The sequence below is a fragment of the Lithobates pipiens genome, unplaced genomic scaffold, assembly GCF_037356315.1.
Source record: "Lithobates pipiens isolate NorthernLeopardFrog02 unplaced genomic scaffold, aLitPip1_a1.2 Scaffold_16, whole genome shotgun sequence".
Classification (NCBI taxonomy): domain Eukaryota; kingdom Metazoa; phylum Chordata; class Amphibia; order Anura; family Ranidae; genus Lithobates; species Lithobates pipiens.
Genome location: NW_027507748.1, coordinates 135624523 through 135650671, shown reverse-complemented (window position 1 = coordinate 135650671; position 26149 = coordinate 135624523). Strand labels below are relative to the sequence as shown.

At 42.8% G+C, this 26149-nt stretch overlaps 1 protein-coding gene across 1 annotated transcript in view; it reads left to right on the top strand.

Moving 5' to 3' along the window:
- The window catches only part of PAFAH1B1 (platelet activating factor acetylhydrolase 1b regulatory subunit 1), a 138844-nt gene that overhangs the window by 39215 nt on the left and 73480 nt on the right, over positions 1-26149 (top strand). The window contains exon 2 of the mRNA XM_077480493.1: positions 12377-12583. Within this exon, the coding sequence (XP_077336619.1) occupies positions 12552-12583 (32 nt within the window). The 5' untranslated portion in view covers positions 12377-12551. The remainder of the gene's footprint in view (positions 1-12376; positions 12584-26149) is intronic.

Below are 26149 nucleotides of genomic sequence, written 5' to 3'. Positions count from 1 at the left end.
CAGTATGATAGGTTACAGCCTTATAAATGCAAAGCATATTAATATAGTGATTAATGCATTTAATATAAATGCAAACCAGTGCTGCTTGTCGGGGACCATCAGAATAACATTGTCAGTAGGGAATTCTATTATTTTTGCAGTGATCTCCTTCAGTAGTCTTAGGGATGCAGGTGGAGGCAAATAGAGGCCCACAATAACCCCCATGGCATGCAAAAGATATGTGTATACATTATCACATATCTGCCTTCCGGATCCAATGCCAGGTCCATGTGTTCAACCACTTGCATACAGGGCACTTCCAGCCCAGGCTATTTTTGACAATTGCACGGTCATTCTACACTGTAGCCAGATTAAATTTTTATCAGTTTCTTCACACAAATGGAGCTTTATTTTGGTGGTATTTGATCACTGCTGGGTTTATTTTTTGCTAAAAAGTGTGTTTTTTTTTTTTATTTTTTTTTTTTTTTTTGTATTCAAGATGGAAGCCATTCCCTTGATGGTAGCCTCCATTCACCAGGGGAATGGAGGCTACCACGGGAGTCTATGCCTCTTCCTGTCCCTGTGTGCTGTCTGCTGGGACACACACGGGTCCCAGAGACCACGCGGAAAATTCCTATTGCGCTGCATGACTCACGCAGGCGCAGTAGGGAACCGGGAAGTGAAGCCGCAACTTTTTACTTCCCGATTCCCTCACCTAGAATGGCGGCAGCAGCCGAGAGCCGAGCGATCGATTGGCCTTGGCTGCCGACATTGCTGGATCCTGGGACAGGTAAGTGTCCATTTATTAAAAGTCAGCAGCTGCAGTATTTGTAGCTGCTGGTTTTAAATTTTTTTTTTTTTTCATGGTCAAATCCCTCTTTAAGGCCTGATGGATGCCTTTTTGAGGCGGTTCTGTTCCATACAAGAACACTGCAGAAGGCAAGCCTGTCCAAATGGAACAGGTTTCTCGCTACCTTGCACATTCGGATTCACCTGGAGTGGTCAACGAGGACCTCCCTCCACCAGTGGTTGTGGCCTCTCTCTGGCCATTACTTCCTCCCCCTTTGCTGGACTGTGGTCACAAAGGAGGCCAGCCTGTTGTGCTGGGGAGGAGTCCTGGGATTAGACTAAGCTGAGGGTTGCTATACTCGGGCAGGCGGGCTGACTCATCAATGTCTTGGAACTTAGGGCAAACGGGTTGTGGCTGATGCATTGGACAATCGTCCGAAGGCATCCTGTTGGACAACACCACAGCGGTGGTATATGTCCATTTATGGAGGGCTTAAGTGCAGCAGCAGTGCTGGAAGTGTCTTGCATCCTGTGTTGGGTATTCCAGCTCTATCCACCATGTACATTTCAGACGTCATCAGGCGCTAGATCGAGGTGAGTGCTCCCTACAACCAGAGGTGTTCCATCAGCTCAGTCTTCGCTGGGGGACATCTGATTTTCATAATAGATTTAATCGACCAGTTACATAATGGGGTTAAAACTAAAATTAGCCCTTTATAGTACATAAAAAGCAAATCGTTAATGTCAATATTTCATTTCTACAGTGAAAAAATTAACCCCTTAGAGCAGTGATTATCTGCTTATTTTTCCAAAATTGCGTTTGTAAGACTGTTGTGCAAATACGGTTTGACATAAAGTATTGCAGCAACTGCCTTTTTAAAAAGGGTCTGGAAAAAAAAAATGTTTTGGGATTCTAAGTAATTTTCTAGCAAAATAAAAATCATTTTTAACTTGCAAAAAACAAAGCGCTAAAAAAAGGCTTGGTCCTTAAGTGGTTAAAGGTGGGGGAGAGATTTGGCATCTTGTAGACCCCACATCTCTCCATAAAGAGGACCTGACATGCTGTATTGCTATCATTGGCGCGAGAACAACAATTCTAGCCCAAGTCCTCTGTAACTTTAAACGGATAACCTGATATATATATATATATATATATATTATATTATTATATTTATATATATTTTTTTTTTTTAAAGCGTCGCCTATGGGCTAACTTAAAGGGGTTGTAAACCTTTGTGTTTTATCACCTAAATGCACCCTATGCATTAAGGTGAAAAAACACTTGGCAGTGACCGGACCCCCAGCCGTTTTACTTGCCTGAGCCCTGCAACTTGACCCAATGGGAACCCGCTGTCTCTGCCCCTGTATTCTCGGTTCTTGTTTTTGGGTATATTGATAGCAGCACAGCCATTGGCTCCCACTGCTGTCAATCGAATCCAATGACACGGGTGGTGGGGCCAAGTCATACATTTGGCGGCTATGGACGCCAAATGCTTGACTCGGGAGCACGCCCCTAAGGTAACCCCCTCGGGCGAGCACTTCTCCTAGGGGGTTATCTGATGTGGGGAGGAGCCGTGAACTGCCGGGGGACCCCAGAAGAGTGTGTTCGAGGGCCACTCTGTGCAAAACTATCTGCACAGTGGAGGTAAGTATTTGTAATTTTAACCACTTACAGAGCACCACACGCCGATATGTCCTAAATTTGAAGAGGAATATCGTTGTTATGGCAGCAGCTAGCTGCCATAACCCCGGTATTCTCTTCAGCCGGTGGTCCGCTTTCCGAAGAGAGTGCAGCGGGTTCACCGGGAGATTACTTATCGGCAATGGGAGAGGGCCCGCCACACTCTGGTGCCCTCCGGCGGAGGTGATCGGATGTTTTCCTTTGGGTATGGAGACGAGTGAGGGGAAGATGGCCCCCACCCATTTCCATACCGTTGCAGGGCAGAAGTGATGTCAAAATGTCTCTTCCGCCCATAGCTCTTAAATGGCCTTTTTAGAATTAAAAAAATAAAAAATTTTTATTGCATTTTTGTGTAAATATGAGATCTGAGGTATTTTTGATCTCAGATTTAAGAGGTCCCATCATGCTTTGTTTCTATTACAATGTTTACATTCCTTGTATAGGAATAAAAAAAAGAAAATATAATTTTTTTAAAATTTGTCCCGTCGAGCTTGCGTGCGAAGCGAATGCACACATGAGTAGCACCCGCATATGAAAACGGTGTTCAAACCACACACGTGAGGTATCGCCAAGATCGGTAGAGCGGGAGCAATAATTCTAGCCCTAGACCTCCTCTGTATCTCAAAACATGCAACCTGCAGATTTTTTTTTTTTTTAAACGTCGCCTATGGAGATTTTTAAGGGTAAGTTTGTCGCCATGCCATGAGCGGGCACAAATTTTGAAGCGTGACATGTTGGGTATCAATATACTCAGCGTAATATCTTCCACAATATAAAAAATTATTTCAGAAGTTAATTTTTTTCCAAAAAATTGTGCTTGTAAGACTGCTGCACAAATACGGAGTGACCAAGTATTGCAGCGACCACCGTTTTTTTTAGTCTCTAGGGTGTTAGAAAAAAAATGTGTGCTGTTGGGTTATAAGTAATTTTCTAGCAAAAAAAAAGTTTAACTTGTAAACAACATATCTCAGAAAGAGGCTTGGTCTTTAAGTGGTTAAAAAAAACGAACCCTTACAATCGGCAAGTTTTTTTTTAGTTTTTTTTATTTATTTAACCACTTGACCACTGGGCACTTAAACACCCTTAACCACTTTCAGACCGGACCATTTTGCTGGTAAATGACCAGAGGTCTTTTTACAATTTGGCACTGCGCTGCTTTAACTGGTAATTGCGCGGTCATGCAATGTTGTACCCAAACAAAATTTGCGTCCTTTTCTTCCCACAAATAGAGCTTTCTTTTGATGGTATTTGATTGCCTCTGCGATTTTTTATTTTTTGCGATATAAACGTAAAAAGACCGCAAATTTTGAAAAAAAATGATATTTTCTACTTTTTGTTATTAGAAAAATCCAATAAACTCAATTTTAGTCATACATTTAGGCCAAAATGTATTCAGCCACATGTCTTTGGTAAAAAAAAAAGTCAATAATTGTATATTTATTGGTTTGCGCAAAAGTTGTCACATCTACAAACTAAGGTACGTTTTCTGGAAATTACGCAGCTTTTAGTTTACGACTGCCTATCTCATTTCTTGAGGTGCTAAAATGGCAGGGCAGTACAAAACCCCCCCAAATGACCCCATTTTGGAAAGTAGACTCCCTAAGGAAATTGATAAGTGGCATGTTGAGCCCATTGAATATTTAATTTTTTTGCCTCAAGCGATTGAATAATGACAAAAAAAAACTTTTTTTTTTTTTTTTTTTTTTTTTTAACACAAAGTTGTCACTAAATGATATATTGCTCACACATGCTATGGGCATATGTGAAATGACACCCCAAAATAAATTCTGCTGCTTCTCCTGAGTACGGGGATACCACATATGTGGGACTTTTTGGGAGCCTAGCCGCGTACGGGGCCCCGAAAACCAAGCACCGCCTTCAGGCTTTCTAAGGGCGTTACAGTTTTGAAGGCCATAAAATGCCAAGATGGCACAAACCCCCCCAAATGACCCCATTTTGGAAAGTAGACACCCCTAAATTTAGGGGTACACTAGTGAGACTAGGTAATAAATGGCGGGTGCCCTGAAACTATAAAAAAATAACTAACCAACCAGCGTCACCTGTAACAGTTATATGGTGATCACTGGTGAAAGGGTTAAGTAGGGGGCAATCAGGGGGCTTTATGCGGTAGTATATGGGGGTCCCTGGCGCTATAAAAAGCTGCGGCGAACCTAAATACCTACCTGCCTAACTAGCGTCACCTGTGACACTAATACAGCGATCAGAAAAACGATCGCTTATTAGGCTGGGTTCACACTGGAGCAATGCGGGAACGCCACGAATCCGCGGCGGGTTCCCGCATCACATGCCTCCCGGCGGCAGTTCACACTGCCCTATGCGAACTGCTGGGAGTGTCAGTGAAATGTTAATGACACCCCCAGATCAGTTCGCATATCGCAGTGCGATCTGCAAACTCGGATCGCATGGTGTGAACACCCATGCGATCCGATTCTGCTGCGGACCAAAAAAAGGGTCCTGTGCGAGTTTGCGGCGGGTGCGACACGAATTCAGCCATACTATCTGTATGGCTGTACTCAAATCGCACAGAGATCGGATGTGATTTACACTGCAGTGCGGTGCGAATCACATCCGTTCTCATAAACCGCTGCAATGTGAACCCAGCCTTAGTGACACTGGCTACGGGGGGTGATCACGGGGTTAAACCTTTATTGGGGGGGTTAGGGGGGTACATTAGAACTAAAGGGGGCTAACCCTAACTGCCCTAACAGTTATTAGTCACAAATGACACCAATGCAAAAAAAAAACAAAAAAAAAAATGACATTGGTGTCACTGTGACTGGGGGGCAGGGGTAATTGGGGGGGTGTGAGTGTGCCTGGCATGTTCTACTGTGTAGTGTCGTGTTGGTGCAACTCACCGATCCTCTCTCCTCGATGTCGGAACGAAAAATACCGACACGGAGGAGAGATTACATCACTTCCTCTCCTGTGTTTACATTACAGGAGAGGAAGTGATGTCACGGAGGATTTTCATTCGTCGGGAGCGATCGCGAGGGGGTGGCCATGAATGAATGGCCGTCCCCTCATCCGGGATCGCTCCCGAACGAATACCGACCGCCGCAGGCACCGGGCGGGGGCCCGATCGGGCCCCCGACCCGCGGGCAGGCAAGGACGTACATGTAAGCCCTTATGCCTGCCCGTGCCATTCTGTCGACGTACATCGTCGTGCAGCGGGCGGGAAGTGGTTAAAGTGGAAGTAAACCCATGGATTTAAACAGTTAAAAAAAAAAAAGGCATGCCGGGAATGCTAACTGCACATTGGCTGTGCTCTCATCCAAACTATCAAACCATCCAATGGCTGGTGTCATAATGAATCACATGTGCAGCACCATAGCAGTTGAAGATTAAACAGGCAAAGATGGCAGCTTCCTTGGCTGAAAACGATAGGGGAGTTTACTTCCACTTTAATAACCAGACCAATTTTCAGCTTTCGGTGCTCTCACATTTTGAATAACAATTACTCAGTCATGCAACACTGGACCTATATGAAATTTTTGTCCTTTTTTTCACACAAATAGTGCTTTCTTTTGGTGGTATTCACCTCTGTTTTTAATTTTTTTGTGCTATAAAAGAAAAAAGACCGAAAATTCTGTAAAAAATAAAATAAAAAAAATGAATTTTTTCTTTTCTGTTATAAAACTTAGCAGATTAGTAATTTTTGCCCAAAATTTATACTACTACATATCTTTGGTAAAAATAAGTACAAATTGGTGGATATTATTTGGTCTTTGTGAAAGATATAGAGTCCACAAGCTATGGTGCCAATATCTGAAAAGTGATCACACCTGAAGTACTGATGGCCTATTTCAATTCATGAGACCCTAACATGCCAGAAAAGTACAAATACCCCCCAAATGACCCCTTTTTGGAAAGAAGACATTCCAAGGTATTTAGTAAGAGGCATGATGAGTTTTTTGAAGTTGTCATTTTTTTCCCCACAATTTGTTGCAAAATCAAGTTTTTATTTTTATTTTTTTCACAAAACTGTCATATTAGTTTATTTCTCACACACAGCATATGCATACCACAAATTACACCCGAAAACACATTCTGCTATTACTCCCAAGTACGGTGATACCACATGTGAGACTTTTACACAGTGTGGCCACATACAGAGGCCCAACATGCAGGGAGCGCCATCAGGCGTTCTGGAGCACCCAGGACAATTCTGACATTTCTCTCCTACATGTAAAAATCATCATTTATTTCCTAGAAAATTACATAGAATCCCAAAACATTATATATATTTTTTTAGCAAACACCCTGGAGAATACAATGGTGGTCGTTGCAACTTTTTATCTCGCATGATATTTGCGCAGCAATGTTTCGAATGCTTTTTTTTTGGAAAAAAAAAAATGTGCTTTAAAAAAAAAAAACACAGTAAAGTTAGGCCAATTTTTGCATAATGTGAAAGATGAAGTTACGCTGAGTAAATGGATACCTAACATGTTACTCTTCAAAATTGCACACGCTCGTGGAATGGCACCAAACGTCGATACTTAAAAATCCCCATAGGCGACGCTTTACGTTTTTTTTTTTTTTTTTTTTTACTGGTTATATGTTTTGAGTTAGAGGAGGTCTAGGGCTAGAATTATTGCTCTCGCTCTAACGTTCGCAGCGATACCTCACATGTGTGGTTTGAACAGTTTTCATATGTGGGCGGGACTTACCTATGCATTCGCTTCTGCATGCGAGCACATGGGGACAGGGGAGCTTTAAAAAAAATTTTTTTGAAATAAAAATTATTGTTCATTTTACTTTATTTTAGTTTGACATTTTTTTCCCCCAAAATAAATTTTTTGATCACTTTTATTCCTATTACAAGGAATGTAAACATCCCTTGTAATAGGAATATGGCTTGACAGGTCCTCTTTACAGTGAGATATGGGGTCAATAAGACCCCACAAGCTGGGAAGCCTGAAAAAAAAAAAGTTATGGCTTTGTTCGTATTGGCGAGTCGGTAGAAGCACCAGAGGACGGCGGGAGGGGGATGTCTATGGCTCGGTAGCTCCGGGTATGGCTGGGTAGCTCTGGTTATGGCTGGGTATTGGCAGGGTATTGGGGCGTTAAATTTCGGTGAGCAGCGATGTGGGCACTGCAGATGCAGCCCACAGCGCTGCTGACACCGATCTCTTCCCCCTCCGCTCTACCGATCGGTACAGAGAGAGGGAGGGAGGAACCGGCATCATAACATCATTTGACGGAGCGGTCACGTGGTAAACGGCCGCAATGAGCGTGCGTTTACCGTGATCTGTGATGCGCCGGTTCCTGTGGACCCTGCGGTCAGGGATGCTCTCGAGTGCGCGCCCCAAGGGGGCGCATGAGAGTGGAATTCTGGGAGGACGTCATACGAGTTAAACAACCGCCCTGTAGCCGTCATTCGGCTATGGGCCGGTTGTTAAGTGGTTAATTCATAAAAACGTATACGGTATGTTTTTGGGGTTTCTGAGTAAATTTTGTACATATAGGAGAGGAATGCCAGCATTGGCCCGGTATGAAAGTGGGTAAGGCTGCCTTCCGCTGCCTTACACCCTTTTTAAAGTGTTGAATATTGGTTTACCTGAGTTGCGTTTTTAAGGTGTTTGTCAGATTAGGGATTCTTTGTTTGGAACCTGAAGATATTCCTTTCCTTTTTCCTTTCATCATAGCTCATTTTGACACATGGTGGCTGTAAAATTTTATTTCCATTGTATATTAAGCTGCCCATACATGGATCGAAATTTGGTTGGTCCAAAAGGGACCAGCTGAATTTCAATCCATGTACAGGCACTGTGGTTGTACAGAATTTCGATCTGCTGATCAACTTCTCTTAAACCACCCTGTTGAATTTTCACCACTCGATCAGCATTGCACGCTATAGCTGGCAACTCTGATCAGTGTATTCTGGTAGTGCGGAAGTCTTTACTCTGTCAGAATACGAACACTTAGCAGGGAGGATTCTCTCATCCAGTTGATTGACTGAAGAGGGGAAAAAAACTGATCTGTGGTCTGCCTAGGATTGATAATGTTGATTACTGGAAACTGAACTTCTAATGGATGATTCAAAATGCACACTTTTTTTTTTTTTTCTTTTCTATTAACGCATAATGGTTGTCCGGTGCAGGTTGGTGTTCATTGTGTTTTTAATTGAATTGCATTGCACATAGAAGTCATTGCTGGCGCACAGTGCTTCACACTGAAATTTAGAATTATATGTGAGATTCTGCGGACACTGGGCCCTATAAAAAAATTATCAGCAGTATCCTTTTCAGGAATTGATTTTTGTGTTCCCAAATATCTTTTTGTCATACTTGATTTGAAATTTGCTACTTGTCTGATGTTCTGTTACTTATAGTGCTGTACAGTGTATTTAAAGCAATTCTTCAACTTGGAAGCAAAAACTTAAAATTTTAAATAGGACACTTACCTGTCCAGGGGTCCAGCTTGGTCCTCACTCGAGCTGCCTTTTTGACCATTTTGTGGTCCTGGCGCCAGCATTTTTACTTCGGTCATTTTGGCTGTAGCTGGTTGTGGATTCTCAGCTGGCTTTCCAATGTGTAAGTGATGCTTCACTTTATGAATAGTCCCACGGCTTTCTGGAATCTGATGTGTCCCAGAAGACTGCGGATCAGTAAACTGTCAATATTTAATATAAGATAATTGTACTTATGCCTCTGCACCAGTGTTTCTCAACTTCAGTCCTCAAGGTGCCCCAACAGGTCATGTTTTCAGGCTTTCCCTCAGATGAAACAGCTGTGGTATTTACTAAGGCAGTGAAATGGATAAAACCACCTGTCCAAAATAATGAATATCCTGAAAATATGACCTGTTGGGGTGCCTTGAGGACTGGAGTTGAGAAACAATGCTCTGGACTGCAGGCTGTTAGCATTGTTCTGTGCTATCTGTGGACTACAAAATGCGTCCCCATTTTAGGAATGCATAACACATCCCCCTCTCTTCCTAACAATGTTGTGCAGTCCTACCACTGCTTGTCCTAATATGACAACGTTAGGATTACCAGATTAAAATAGGGGGGGGGGGGAAATCTGATAAAGGTCCTGCCCATGAATTGTGTACATTTCCCTCCCAAATTATGGTTAACACTTTTGCATCATATTGGATTGAGTTTGGATCATTGATGTGCCAGAATATACTTTGAGTATATTGGATTGTTTTATCCTAAAATGGTTTTATGGTAATGCCCAAGGCTGATATGCCTTTTTTTTTTTTTTTTTTTTTAAGTGTATGTAAACCCTTCATTTATTTTCCAGTATATTTTGGCATTTTCCATTGGTTTAATTTAAAGTGATTGTAAAGTGTGTTATTTTAATAGAAAAAAAAATAGGTCAGACAAGCTTTCATAGATAGTTCATAAATGATAAATGCACTGTATCATGATTGCACAATTGTCATTCAAAGTGTGACAGCGCTGAAAGCTGAAAAATGGCCTGGGCAAGAAGGGGGTGTAAGTGCCTGGTAGGCAAGTGGTTAAAAGAGGAAGTAAACTACCTTTGCTGATATTTATAGGTAGTGAAAATATTTCCTAAACTTAAATTGTTTAGGAGAAATTTACATTGCATGCAGCCAGAGACATCCTTCAGAGTGCATGTGCCAGTGAACGGCCACGGGGGCCTTGAACGCATGCGTGGTAATGTCATCCCAGGTCCAGCAAATCGCAACACAGGAACCCACAAACCCTGAAGAAATTCTGGGAAAAAATGCGTGCGGGCGCCGCTGAAGCAGTTTCATCCTAGGGTAAGTATTTCATAATGAGCTAGTATGCGATCATACTAGCTCATTATGCCTTTGTCTTAGAGTTTTTTCACGTCACTGGTCCCAGAAGATTCCCCTACCATTGAGGTGCAGCATGTCGCACGCATATGGAGTGTGCACATGGCTGTGAAGCCCACACTTGTAATGCCGGGGAGAGGCGAGCGAGAAAAGCGAAGGGTTCAGGCGGCTGCATCACTGGATCGTGTGACAGGGGAGTGTGTTTACTAAAAGTCAGCGGCTACAAAAAGTGTAGCTGTTTGACTTTTAGTAAACACAAAAGCGGCTGAAACTCCACTTTAAGCTATTTGGGTACTTGCTTACAAAGTTTCTTACTTGGAGATCCTAATATTGCTAGCACTTCTGTTGCAAGTAGGCCACACTACGCCTCTGTATTTACTACAGTGCATCTGGAAAGTATTCATAGCTTCACTTTTTTCACACTTAGTCTTATTCCAAAATGGATTAAAATCATTATTATTCCTCAAAATTCTACAAACAATACCCCATAATGACAACGTGAAAGGTTTGTTTGCATTTTTGCTAATTTATTAAAAAAAAAGATAATCGCATGTACAGAAGTATTCACAGCCTTTGTCATGACACTCAGAATTGAGCTCCAATGCATCCTGTTTCCACAGATCATCCTTGAGATGTTTCTACAACTTGGAGTCAATCTGTGGTAAATTCGGTTGATTGGACATGATTTGCAAAGGAACACACCTGTCTAATATAAGGCCCCACAGTTAACAGTACATGTCAGAGCATAAACCAAGCTATGAAGTCCAAGGATTTGTCCATAGACCTCAGACAGGATTGTATCAAGGCACAGATCTGGGAAAGGGTACAGAAAAATTTCTGCAGCATTGAAGGTCCCAATGAGCACGGTGGCCTCAATTATCCGTAAGTGGAAGAAGTTTAGAATCCACAGGACTCTTCCTAGAGCATGCTGCCTGGCCAAACTCCGCAATCGGAGCCTGCCTGGTGTTTGCCAAAAGACACCTGAAGGACTTTGAGACCATGAGAAACCAAATTCTCTGGTCTGATGAAACAAAGATTGAACTCTTTGGCCTGAATTGCAAGTGTCGTGGCTGAAACAGGCACCGCTCATCACCTGGCCTATACATCCCTACAGTGTAGCATGGTGGTAGCTTCATGCTGTGGGGATGTTTTTCAGCAGAAGGAAATTGGAGACTAGTCAGGTTTGAGGGAAAGATGAATGCAGCAGTGTACAAGACACCCTTGATAAAAACTGCTCTAGAGTGCTCTGGACCTCAGAATGGGGCGAAGGTTCATCTTCCAACAGGACAACAACCCTAAGCGCACAGCCAAGATACCGAAGGAGCTGCTACGGGACATCTCTGAATGTCCTTGAGCAGCCCAGCCAGAGCCCAGACATGAACCCGATTTAACATCTCTGGAGAGATCTGAAAATGGCTGTGCAACGACACTCTTCCTCCAACATGATGGAGCTTGAGAGGTCCTGCAAAGAGGAGTGGGAGAAACTGCCCAAAAATAGGTGTGCCAAGTTTGTAGCAGCATACTTAAAAACTTGAAGCACCTTTGGCACAAATTACAGCCTAAACAAAGTATTAAGGAAAGGCTGTGAAAACCTATGTATATGTTAGTTTTTTTTTTTTAAATACATTTGCAAAGATTTGACACAAACTTTCTTTCATGTTGTCATTGTGGGGTAGTTGTAGAATTTTGAGTAAAACAAATGTAATCTATTTTGCAACAAGGCTGTAAAATGTGGAAAAAGTGAAGCGCTGTGAGTATTTTCCGGATGTGCTGTATATACTAAAATTATACATTCTTTAAGTAATGCGGCTTCCAAATTCAGAGCACCTCTTTGTGGCTAATTAACAGAACACTCTTCAGTAGATTTATAAATATATGGCACAGCAAGCATTTTAAAAACAGAAACCCAAGCGAAAAATATTCAATTTTAATTGTACCATAATGATTCCTAATGTGTTTAAGTACCTTTTTTTTAATTTTTTTATTTTTTTGCATTTTGGCCTGCACTATCCTCTGTTAACATGAAACTGAACTCAGGTTATTTTGAGGTGTCATGTTGACAGACATTTTCATATGCTATAAGCCAATACATTTATGTCTTGTATTCAAACATTCACAATAATGGTTTCTATTTTCCAGGTGGAATGACCCTTCCTTGAATGACTCCAAGCTTTCTTTGAAACCCTGCCTGTGGTGAAGAAGTTTCCTACAACTGAAGCCACTCTGTGGCTGTATGCTTTACAGATTTGGGGTTCCCTGGGATTTGTGAACTCCGGAAGCTCTCCTGTATTAAGTCAACAGAGGCTTGCCAATCATGGTTCTGTCACAGAGGCAACGAGATGAGCTGTAAGTGGTTTTAACAATTACATGCATATTTTGTTCACGCTGGTATGTGGTAATGGTCATTTTAATATTCAAGTGGTTCGGACACTTTTTAAGTAAAACAGAGTTTTGCTAGTTAATGAGCTCATGCTTATCAGGGAAAATGGGGGATTCAATTTAAATCGCTGGTAAAAAGGCTTGAGTTAAATCATAATTTTTAAAGAGCAACTGTCATCTTTGTCCCGCAGTGGCTCCTCCTTTGACCCGCTGTTGACTCGCCAACAGTCCTGTTCACTTTAATGGGATGGCTGGTGATGCGGCAGTGACACAAGTTGAGGGATGTGCCGGCAGCAGCTGAGTGGATCCCCGCTAAAGGGCGTTGCCATTATGGATCTGATATGACCGGTGCTCTTTTAAATGTAAGCACTTATTCTTGCTGGTAGTTAGAATCTTTAATCTTGGCAAACAAAATTAAGGTTTCTGATTTAGAATAAGCTGTCAGGTTAGTAAAAGAGCGATATCAGAACCGATTCAATCATACAGTTTATAATGTACATAGATTTACAAAACAATGGGATAAAGAAATATTCCTTAACATTGTTTTATCTCAGGGTTGCTGTGAAATTGTGTGAATGCATTAATGCAGTGCATGTTATCTCGGCTTGCAGCGCTTGGATTCATTGAGTTAACCAAAAATGTAACTATTGCAGAATATACAGCCTCATGCTACATAACTAAGCTTGATTTGACAAAGGGTTGGGTAATACACCCAAAGAGTATATAGCTTGCTGACGCACACCTGTAGGGTGTGGTTATGACCAAGTGAAACACTGAACAAAAGAAAACAATTGTAAAGCACAAACTGTAAAGTAGGCAAAAATTAACCAAGCAGCATAAAAAATACGGAATAATCTGAATGAAAAAGATGCCTTCCAAATAGATTGGGTGACATAAAACATACAAAAAGTTAAAAACAATCCAGGAGGTTATCCAGTATGAGAGAGAGAACAAACAATCAAATCATAACATTAGAGACGACTCAAAGAACTCAGATCTAAAGTAAGAAATGGTTGATTCCTAGAGCAGGTTGTAAAAGGATGCAGTATAATGCAAATCCAGTGATAGAGTCTCAGCAAATCGCATGAAGACAGATGGAAGTAATGGTTGGAACTAATAAGGAATGGTTCCTTTTTTTAATGTGGTAGATTGGATGTGCTGGTGAAATGAATAACTGCTAATAAGCTTATATCTGATATCTAGTAATCTTGAAAAAGTCATTCCAAGTGTAATGATGAATAATGGAGTTGAAACATAATGAAATGATAGTCGCAGACAATGATTGTGACATGTTGCTGGAATAAATGATTGACCGTATGCATTTAGATTAATGAGATATGGAGTAGGTAGCAGGTGAGTGCCATATAGCTATTAAGGCACATTACTGGTTAGTATTCCTGAGTAATGAGTAGGTGAAACACAATGGTTCCCATAGATTGACTTTCCTCAAACTTGTGACATGTCCAGCATTACTCTCATTAGTACCTTATTGAAATAGTCCTTGGGGCATATCGTAAACATCTTTCTATAGTAAGTCGCACTAAACCTTCATATAAAGTGATTTCGTGCAATAAACATTAAGGCCTCGTGCACACTGGACATTTATTGACTTTTTGGGCTGTAGCCTTTTTTTTTTTTTTTTTCTACAGTCATTAAACTCCATGTTATCCTATTTGTGTCCATATACACGTTATCGGCGGTTTTGGGCAGTGGTGTTTTTTTCTTAAGAAAAACACTATTGCAAAAACTTTGAAAAAAAAGTTGAAAAACTCAATGCAAAGCTACTGACGTTTTTATAACATTATTTTGATGTCCAGTGTGCATGAGGCTTAATAGTGCTGAATTTTGGTATATAATGTCACTCCTTGCAAAAATGAGAATCATTGATTCAAGTTTGTATCATTATGAATAATCTACTGTATTACGATTTTCAAATGTGAGGCTGACACGCAATGCACCATGACAAGTGTTGATAAAGATATAACCTTCACCTCTACACACACTGTCGCTTACCAACTCCAAATTATCTCCTATTACAGGAGATCACACACGCTTGTGGCTTAATAACCAGCCAGGGCCTTTAAGGAATGGAGCTATACTCCCAGCGTCTTCCCAGGTATTTATCCTTCAAAGGCATGTATTCCTGGTTGATCCCCGTAAAATGAAAGCTTACATAGTGTAAAATCATAAGTGACACTCAGGAAATGAACTCTACCCAATAGCCATAAATTGTTTAAATAGATCCCAGTGGTCAAAAAAATCTCCACACCATTCCCAACACCTCAAGATGAAGGCTTACAAGTAGCCACACATGTGGAACCTTCTGGGATGGGGAAATATACAACACCTTGGCTGTTAAAGCGGGAGTCCGCCGGGACTCCGCGTTTTTTTTTTTTTTTTTAAGTCAGCAGCTACAAATACTGCAGCTGCTGACTTTTAAAATAGTGACACTTACCTGTCCAGCGCGCCCGCGATGTCGGCACCCGAAGCCGATCTCTAGATCGACACTCGAGTGCTGCCGCCGCCATCTTGGGTATGGGAATCAGGAAATGGAGCCTTTCGGCTTAATTTCCCGGTTCCCTACTGCGCATGCGCGAGCCGCGCTGCGCAATGAGGACGGTCCCTGCTGCCTCTGGGATCTGTGTGTTTCCCAGCAGGCAGCGGGGCACTTGCGGAAGGGGGCGGGCACTTGCGGAAAGGGGCGTAATGTACGCCCCTTTCCGCAGAGGGCTAGCCCGGAAGTGGGTGCAGTTACCTGGATTATCCAGGTAACTGCACCCCCCTCCCCCCTGAAAGGTGCCAATTGTGGCGCCGGAGGGGGGGAGGAATCCGATGAGCGGAAGGTCCATTTTAGGGTGGACCTCCGCTTTAAGTGGTGTGTATGGACAAATATTGAAATTTTAATCTCCTACCAACAGTTATTTCACTCTGATATGCCGGGAAATGTGCCATATTTCTAGGACTGATCTTTCATGTGCAGCAGCTCTCCTGTGATCATCCAATGATCCCAGGATCCGCTGGGGTAGTTTTTAACCACTTGACCATGGGGCACTTGAACCCCCTTCCTAACCAGACCAATTGTCAGCTTTTGATGCTCACATTTTTAATGCCAATTAGTCATGCAACACTACCTATGACATTTTTTTTCTCACAAATAGAGCTTTCTTTTGGTGGCATTTTAATCACTGCTGGGTTTTTTATTTTTTGCTCTATAAAAGAAAAAGACCCAAAATTCTGTAAATAAATAAAAATGCATTTTTCTTTGTTTCTGTCCATGAAAATTTGCAAATTAGTAATTTTTCTTCATGAATTATGGCCAAAATTTATACTGATGCACATCTTTGGTAAAAATAACCCAAATCGGTGTATATTATTTGGTCTTTGTGAAATTTAGCGTCCACAAGCTATTGTGCCAATATCTTAAAATTTATCACACCTGATGCACTGACGGCCTATCATTTCTTGAGACCCTAACAAGCCAGAAAAGTACAAATACCCCCCAAATGACCCATTTTTGGAAAGTAGACATTCCAAGGTATTAAGTACGGGGGCATGGTGAGTTTTTTTAAGTTGTAATATTTTCCTACAATTCAGGACAATGGGAATACCCCAAAAATCCCCATTTTGGAAAGAACATATAATCTAAGGCATAATGTCTTTTGAACATGTCATATTTTTTTTCCCCCTAAACGTTTTTGGAAAATGTGTAATGACAGCTGTCCTTTTTATATAATATTGCCAACACATAGCATGTACATACCAAAAACTACACCCCAAAATAGATTCTCCTACTCCTGAGTATGCGATACCACATGTGGGAGACTTTCAAACAGCCTGGCCCAACATGCAGGGAGCACCATCAGGTGTTCTAGGGGCATAAGTTTTTTACTTTTGTAAGGCACTGTAGCGACATGGCTGAGTATATGGATCGAATGGCTGGGGCTTGCCGAGCATGCTCGGGTGGCCGGCTGGGGCTTGCCGAGCATGCTCGGGTGGCCGGCTGGGGCTTGCCGAGCATGCTCGGGTGGCCGGCTGGGGCTTGCCGAGCATGCTCGGGTGGCCGGCTGGGGCTTGCCGAGCATGCTCGGGTGGCCGGCTGGCTGAGGATGGCTGAGCATGATGCTGGTTTGTTTACAAGTGATCGCTCCGTCTGACGGAGCAATCACTTGGTAACGACCGACATCAGCGGTCATTTACCATGATGCACCGTGTCCTCTGGACCCAGTGATCACGTATATATTCCTGGGGTGCAAGCCCCAGGGGAGTGTGGGATTCTGGAAAGACATCAATGTACGCCCTCCCAGTTATCGAGCCGTGCTGTAGCCGTCATTCGGCTATGGCGCAGTCGTTAACATGTTAAACAATTTATGGCTATTGTGTAGAGTTCCATTTCCTGAGTGTCACTTAAGATTTTACACTATGGAAGCTTTCATTTCTTTATGGGGATCAACTTGCAATATGTGCCTTTTTGAAGGCTAAATACCTGGGAAGACACTGGAAGTTTCGCTCCATTCCTTAAAGGCCCAGGCTGGATGTTAAGCCATAAGCGTGTGGGATATCCTTTAATAGATCATTTGGTAAGCAGCAGTTTGTAGAGGTGGAGATTATATCTTTCTCAACCACAACTCTTAGCATCGTGTCAGTCTTAAATTTGAAAATCCTCTTAATACAGTGGACTAGTCATAATCTGACGCGTTATATTTTTTTCATTTTTGCAAGGAGACACTTTATATACCAGAATTCAGCACTATTAATGTTTGTTGCACAAAATCACTTTATGACGGTTTAGCATGACTTTATATATTAAGTTATGTGTGTATCTTCCAGGAAGTTGCATCTTGGCTTTTAAAAACAAAGAATTTATTTTTCATCCATTCACTAATTCACTTGTTTTGATGACAGCGCAGTATTTTTTTTTGTTTTATATCATGAACATGTATCCTAAATGGGAAGGGAGCAGATGTCTTTGCTTACCCTATTGAAGTCTTTGGTGCATAAATACACTCTAGGAAACAGCTAAGCACTAAGGATGAGCTCAGGCGTGTTGCAAATGGCATGTGCACAGCAGTAATCACAGGCAGTGAGACATTTCCTGATCTCTGCAGCCGTGTATCAGGACAGTGTCGTGTTGTGCAGTGTCTACTTCCTGGCGGCTCTGCACATGCTGTTTGCAACACTGCTTTCTGTGGCTCCTGCTACGCTGCAAAATTTCTTTCTTTTTTTTTTGTGCAGGTGAGCACCCCCTTTTTTTTTTTTTTTTTTTTTTTTTTTTATTTGTTGCAGCCTGTTTTAGTGGACAAATTGTAATCTGATTGTAACTAGCTGTAGTAAAACTTTTGGACACAAGTGCTCATTACTTGTAATGGTAATGCAAATATGTACCCCTTTTGGTTGTGTATTTTAATTTCATGTACAGTATTGTAAGTTTGGCACCTGTACATTGTTTGAGGGCCCCCGTTCAAGGGAGCATGATAGAAACTTTTGGTCTAACAAGTTAACACTGATAGTTCCGCGATTAATACTTTGGTGTGGAAACTGAAGAAAGTCAGTCTTTTGAGTTAGTGAAGGAAACCTAATTCCTCTAATGATTTGCACAAGGTTTCACACCATGAGCTGAAATGTGCTCAATCCAGCTACTTGGTCTTTCAACAAAAGACAATAGGTGTTCTACTCTCTAGTCTCTCTATTAAGGAATCTACCATTTTCATGTCAGACTGCCCTGCCCATGGCTTTCAGGAGAGTCTGGGTGTAGTAGACTTTGTACGTTCTATGAACAGGTCGAACAGGCTTTTATTACTGAAATAGTAACAAGTGCCGTTAGTTTAAATCGCTGTAAAAATCGAACGTGTTGGTTACACGGTTTAAAGAATTTACTGAACCTTGAAGGGAGTGACTTTTTATTAGGATTTTGAGTCTGTCTTTTTGACTAGCGAATGCTGGATAATCTAACTTGCATCTGTTCTGCTTTTTTTAATTCGGTGTTTAATGATTTATATCTAAAATGCAGAGTGGATTTGATTTAAATAAAGTTAATTTTTAATTCACTTTAAATCATGTTTGGAATCACTGGTAAAAATGCTGGATTTAAATTTTTAAAGAGCAACTGTCATCTCTCGCAGCGGCTCCTCCTCTGACCTGCTGTTGACTCAATGACAGTCCCATTTGCTTTAATGGGATGGCTGATGCGGCAGCAACACAACAAGGTGAGGGACATGGCAGCAGGTGAGTGGAAGGCGCTAGCAGTCGCTGCCATGATGGATTTGAAATGACAGGTGCTCTTTAAATGTAAGGACTTGGTCTTGCTGGTAGTTAGATTCTTTAATATTTGCAAACAAAATTAAGGTTTCTGATTTTAGAATAAGCTGTCAGGTTGGTAAAACAGCGATATCAGAACCGATTCAATCAGTTTGTAGTGTACATAGATTTGCAATACAATGGGATAAAGGAATATTCCTGAACTTTGTTTTATCTCATGGTTACTGTGAAATTGTGTGAATGCATCAATGCAGTGCACGTTATCTCAGCTTGCAGAGCTTGGTTTCATTGAATGAGTTTACCAAAAATTTAAATATTGCAGAATATACACCCTCATGCTACATTATTCAGCATAAATGGAGCTCAGTAAACTAAATTGTTAAAGCAGTTGTATACCCACAAAAATGAAAACATGTAAGGCAAAGGCATAATTGGCTAGTATGCAATGCATACATCTTTCTGGCACTGATTTTCTATCTGCATCCACCGGACCTTCAGAGAGCGCATGCATCGATGTCAGTTGCATGCAAGGCTTAGAACATATTCATTTTACCTACAGGTAAGCCTTATTTATGGGCTTACCTGTAGGTAAGTATGTGAAAAGGGGTTATACAATTGCTTTAATTTATCTTAACCACTTCCATACCAGGCCTCTGGCACTCCCCTCGCACATGTGAAAATCTTTTTATTTTTTTTGCTAGAAAATTACTACATTTTTATATATGGTTTTGACTGAGATCATATCTATAACTTATCTTGTAGATAATGACTGATTCCTCCCGAGTAAGTGGCTTTTGCCACGAAACATAGAGGACCCTATCGAGGGCTACATTCCCGTGCCCCTTCTGTTCTTTTTGGGTTCATGGGCCTATTTAAGGCTGACATTTTTTTGTTGAAATGATATTTGAGGGGCTGAATTTTGTGGAGCCGATCACATCCAGAGTCTCCCCGAGGATGACAGAGTTCATTGTCGCTGAAGTGCATAACCCACAATATGTGCTTGTATCTAGTCCTGGCCATGGCAACAGACAACCCAGGCATATGATAAATTGGGTCAGTGGACCAATATGAACACAACTCATTCTTTTTAGTAATGCCCATGTTGAGGGATAGGTCCAGAAAAGTCTTGATTCCGGAAACCATGATACATTTCCATGCAAATTGTCTGGCATGGGTCAAATTTGGGGTTTTCGGTGATAAATTGATTGGCATATAAATTGCTTTGGTCCACAATGGATCTGTACAGATCTTCAGTGAAAAACGGTTTCCTTCCCGCCCGCCGTCATATGATGTCCTTGGCTGTGTGCTTGTATCTGAATATCTGAATGAAGCCTATAGCTGCATGCATCATAGTCTTTTTCAGCCAGTGATTCCCTACACCATAAGGATGATCATAGCAGCTGAGAGGACCCCCCCCCCCCCCCCCCATCTGCCGCCCTCCTGTGCTTCTACCGACTCACCACTTCCATCGGTGAGTCAGACGGGATCCGCTGACCCGTGTTTACCATAGAGATTTCTGGTGGACCAGATGATCGATTTTGATTCTCTGATCATTCGGGGGCCAGGCGTGGTTAGGACGTCATGCCCGGCCCAAACAAACACGCCACCTAGGACTGGTCATGCCATATTCCTATTACAAGGGATGTTTACATTCCTTGTAATTGGAATAAGTGATCAAAAAAATTTTTTTTTAAAGTGTCAAAACTAAAAAAATTTTTTTTCATTTAACAATACAAAATTATTTAAAGCGCCCCTGTGCACACACAGAAGCAAACACATGCGTAAAAACTGTTTAAACCACACACGTGAGGTATCGCTGTGAACGTTAGAGCAGGAGCAATAATTCTAGACCTCTAACTCAAAACATGTAACCAGTAAAAAAAAATTAACGCATCACAAATAACGAGTGAGATAAAAAGTTGCAACGACTGTCAGTGTATTCTCTAGGGTCTTTGCTAAATATGTATGTATGTGTGTGTGTGTATATATTATGGGTTCTATGTAATTTTCTAGCGTAAAAATATTTTTACATGTATGAGAGAAATGTCAGAATTGGACTGGGTGGCAGGTGGTTAAGAATATGTAATATAATGAATTTAAGTAGTTGCCTATTAATCTAAAATTGATTCTGATTCAGTTTTACTAACCTGACAGCTGCTTAAAGCGGAGGTCCACCCTAAAATGGACCTCCGCTCATCGGAATCCCCCCCCCCCCCCTCCGGCGCCACAATCGGCACCTTTCAGGGGGGAGGGGGGTGCAGTTACCTGGATAATCCAGGTAACTGCACCCACTTCCGGGCTAGCTCTCTGCGGAACGAGCGTAGGTTACGCCCCCGTTCCGCAAGCGCCCGCCCCCTTCAGCAAGTGCCCCGCTGCCTGCTGGGAAACACACAGCTCCCAGAGGCAGCGGGGACCGTCCGGATTGCGCCGCGCGACTCGCGCATGCGCAGTAGGGAACCGGGAAATGAAGCCGAAAGGCTCCATTTCCTGATTCCCATACCCAAGATGGCGGCGGGACCCGGCAGCCGAGCGAGCGATCGGCTTCGGGTGCCGACATCACGGGCGTGCTGGACAGGTAAGTGTCACTATTTAAAAGTCAGCAGCTGCAGTATTTGTAGCTGCTGGCTTTTAAAAAAAAAAAAAAAACGCGGAGTCCCGGTGGACTCCCGCTTTAATGGGAAACTTTCATTTTGTTTGTAATTATTAAAGATTCTAACTACCAGCAAGAATATCTTGCACGGTATGTGCGCAATAATTCAAATGTTTTTTTTTTTTTGGGGGGGGGGGGGAGGGGAAAGAACCTTTCATGAATAAAAAAACAAAAAACAGAACTAAAGTTAGTCCAATTTTTTTGTATAATGTGAAACAGGGCTTGACAAACCCCAGGCGCCAGGTCGCCAATGCGACCAGAAAACGCAACCTGGCGCCTAAGCTGCCACCAGCCCACTCACTATTGATGCCCCAGACATGCAGCGCATGAACACTGACTGCCGTCCTCCTCCCTCCTTCACACTCAGCGGCGCCGCGCTAAGTGTGTGAAACTGACAAGCAACGGAGAGAGGAGGATCTGACAGATTTCAGCTTGATGTCGGGGTGGGCGGGACCCAGCAGCTATAAAACACCAGCCAATGGGATCTGGGCGGGCCACTACGTGCATGTGGCCCCACCCCTTTTCTTAAGCAGCCCAATCATTGGCTGGTGTTAGCTGCTGAGTCCCACCCACCCCGGCCGAGCCCTGCCCACCCATTCTGACATTAAGCTCAATTCTGACAGCTCCTCTGTTAATTTCAGTAACAGAGTGCTCAGTGTGAAAACTGCCAGTGCCAGCCATCTGCCAGTGCCACCGCTAATCAGTGCAACCTGCCAATGCCAATCAATACCACCTGCCACCACCAATCAGTGCCACCTGCCAGTGCCGAGTGTCACAGTGAATCAGTGCCACCTGCCACCGCCAATCAGTGCCACCGCCTACCAGTGCCTTCTGCCAACACCAACCAGTGCCACCTGCTACCGCCAATCAGTGCCATCTGCTAGTGCCACCGCCAACCAGTGTCACCTGCCACTTCCAAACCAGTGTCACCTGCCACTTCCAAACCAGTGTCACCTGCCACTTCCAAACCAGTGTCACCTGCCACTTCCAAACCAGTGTCACCTGCCACTTCCAAACCAGTGTCACCTGCCACTTCCAAACCAGTGTCACCTGCCACTTCCAAACCAGTGTCACCTGCCACTTCCAAACCAGTGTCACCTGCCACTTCCAAACCAGTGTCACCTGCCACTTCCAAACCAGTGTCACCTGCCACTTCCAAACCAGTGTCACCTGCCACTTCCAAACCAGTGTCACCTGCCACTTCCAAACCAGTGTCACCTGCCACTTCCAAACCAGTGTCACCTGCCACTTCCAAACCAGTGCCACCTGCCACTTCCAAACCAGTGCCACCTGCCACTTCCAAACCAGTGCCACCTGCCACTTCCAAACCAGTGCCACCTGCCAATGCCATCTGGCAGTTCCACATGCCAGCCAGTTCCATCTGTTGCCAGCCTTACTCTTTCTGGTCAGCCCATAACCCCGATGTAATAGCGTTTCATAGGAGTTATTGACTGGATGCTCCATTGTGAGTTAGGGATAGGGGGTGAAAATGAGTGGCCTTACCCCGGGAGCTGACAATCCATACCACTCTAAAAAACCCAAAAAAAATAAACTGCCTCCTAAATTCAAAGCAAATTTGTCAACCCCTGATGTGAAAGATGTTACGCCGAGTAAATGGATACCTAACGCGCCACACTTTAAAATTGCGCACACTCATGGAATGGCGCCAAACTTCGTTACTTAAAAATCTAAATTTTTGAAAATGTTTACAGGTTACCAATTTAGAGTTAAATAGGAGGTCTAGTGCTAGAATTGTTGCATGCGCTCTAACGCACACGGCGATGCCTCACGTGTGATTTGATCGGCGTTTACATATGTGGGCGTGACTTGTGTGTTCGCTTCTGAGTGCAAGCTACCGGGGACGGGCGTATTTTTTTTTTTTATCACTTTTTTCCTATTACAAGGAAAGTAAACTTTTTGTGACAGGTCCTCTTTATGGAGAGATGTGGGGTCAGTAAGAAAATATTCACCGATCGTGGCTGTTTACATCTGGGAACCCAAGCGTGACATTGCGCCCGGGCCTCCGATGGTCATAGAGATGACTGGAAATCTATTGTTATCCGCTGGCATGGAGAAGCATCGGATGGCGGCGGGAGGGCAGAGACGTCCCCTCCTGTCTCCTATAAGAACGATCAAGAGGCGAAACTGCCGCTAAGATTGCACTCATCGTGCACAGAATCGCCGGCTGGAAAGGGTATCTGATGGCTGCAGAAACTACTTTTTTAAGTCGGTGCAGCACTGCAGATGTGGTGTCGCACGGATTAGGACTGTGCCATTGACTGCAATTGCCGCCGATTTGACATGTCAAAACGCTCCAGTATGAACCAGGGCTATATGTTCACTTGACACTTGGGGGGATTACACTTAAACCTGGGTCACACTGTTGCGGTGTGGGGACTGCAAGTGATTTGGGCAGGAAATGCACCAAATTGCTGTTAAAATTAGAGGTCGACCGATATGGGTTTTTCTCTGGCCGATGCCGATATTTAGAAATCATGGCGGCCGATAGCCGATATATGATGCCAATTTTTTTTGGGCCGATATGTTAGGCCGATTTTATTTTATTTATTTATTTTTTTCCTTTTTTATTTATTATTTTTTTTTAATCCCCCCTTGATCTAACACACCTTTCCCACTGGGGCATTTTTCAGGCGCTTTTGGGCTAAAAATAGCGCCTATAAAGTGCCTGCAAAATGGCTCCCCTGCAGTCTGTGTGAAAGACAGAGTGCTTTCACACTGAGGCGATGCTCTAGCAGGATCTTAAAAAAAAGTCCTGCAAGCAGCACGTTTTGAGTGTATACCGCTCCTCCACCACTCCTGCCCATTGATATGAATGGGCACCACTGCCGAAGCGCATGCAATGCGATTTGGCAGCAGTGCTTCATGGGCGCATTTAACCTCTTCCTTGGCCGCTAGGTTATATGTGCCCCACTAGCAGCCAAATAGCACCGCTAAAATGATGGTAAAGAGCCGCTAAAACTTGCGTTTTACCATCAACACCTGCCTGCTCCAGTGTGAAAGCAGTCTTCATAAGTGAGACAGAAAATTTCTTACATTTAAACATTTATTAAACAAAACAAACCTCCAATCAGTTTACTTGTATGTATGATTTAGATTAAAAAAAAAAAAACATATGTTAAATAAAAACAGGTAGTCAAAACTTTTGGACAAAAAAAAAAAATGGGCTAACTTTACTGTTTTTTTATTTTATTTTTATTTTTTAAATGGTGTATTTTTTTCCCAAAAAAATGCATTTGAAAGACCTGTGCAAATGCCGTGTGACATAAAATATTGCAACAACCGCTATTTTATTCCCTAGGATCTCTGCTAAAAAAAGATATATAATTTTTGGGGGGGTATAAGTGATTTTCTAGCAGAAAATACAGGATTTTTACTTGTAAGCAACAAGTGTCAGAAAAGATTTAGTCTTTAAATGGTTAAACTGAGAACTTCTACACACAGAGATGATTTCATTCATTCAAGTGTAAACATTGTATCATTCTGTTCTTTTCTTGGCAGACTGCCCAGAGAGGAGGAAAGTGTTTCTATGACGACTCAGGCAATTTACACTGACTTCTTACAGAAGTCATTTCAAAGTCCCGCTGTAGTTCTAAATCGGCTTTTTATCAGCACAATCGGCCGATGCCGATTAATTAAAAAACTGCAAATATCGGCCGACCTCTAGTTAAAATCATGCGATTCTGCAGCAGGGAAATTGAGCCATTCATTTTTTTATGGCTAAAATCGCACCGCTTTCGCACCACAATCACGCAAGACTATTTTATTTTTTTTGCTGCAGAAGAACTGCACTGCATTTTTGGAAACAGATTTTGAGGTGTTAACATACACACCCATGGCGGTTCACATGTAGGGGTTACAATTTTGATATGGAGTGGGAAACGCAGAAATCGCTGCAAATTCTGCCCAAGTGAGAATTGGGCTTTAGTCTCCTACGATTTTCTAACACTTAATTGTGCAGCTCTAATAGGAGGGAGAGCTCAGCAGACAGCTTGTCTATTCAGAGCACAGTTCTATGTGTGATCGAAGAGGGGGGGGGGGGGTGTGCCTTGCCTCCAATCAGGTCCAAACAGTGTAACTGCGGTCTCTCTGCCTCTCCTTTGTGTTCCTGACAGGTTAAGAAAGATTGTTAATAAAAAATAAAAAAAAGCTTTATACTTATCTGCTCTGTGCAGTGGTTTTGCACAAAGCAGCCCAGAGTGCCCAAGCAGCTTGCTCCAAGGGGGCACCCAATCGTGTGCACTTCTGAGCCGCTGCTGTGTGTCCATTCACACATGGAGCCGTGGCACAGGCCCCACCCCATCCATTTTCTGATTGGCTCACTGGCTGTGATTGATAGCGGGAGCTGATCGCTCCTGCTGTTGCCAAAAGCCAGTCAGGAGTGCAAGTCCCTGAAGAGGCAAGGCTCTCCTGGACATCGTTGGGTTGTTGGTGAGCTCAGATAAGTATGGGGGGGGGGGGGGGGTGTTGCACACAGAAGGCTTTTTACCTTCATGCATAGAATACAGAGGGAGGGAGGAGGACTTGCAGGCAGCAAGGTTCTGTAGCATTCAGAACAATCGTCTTAAACCCCATACACGCTTTCAGATTTTCTACAGATTTTTTTTTTT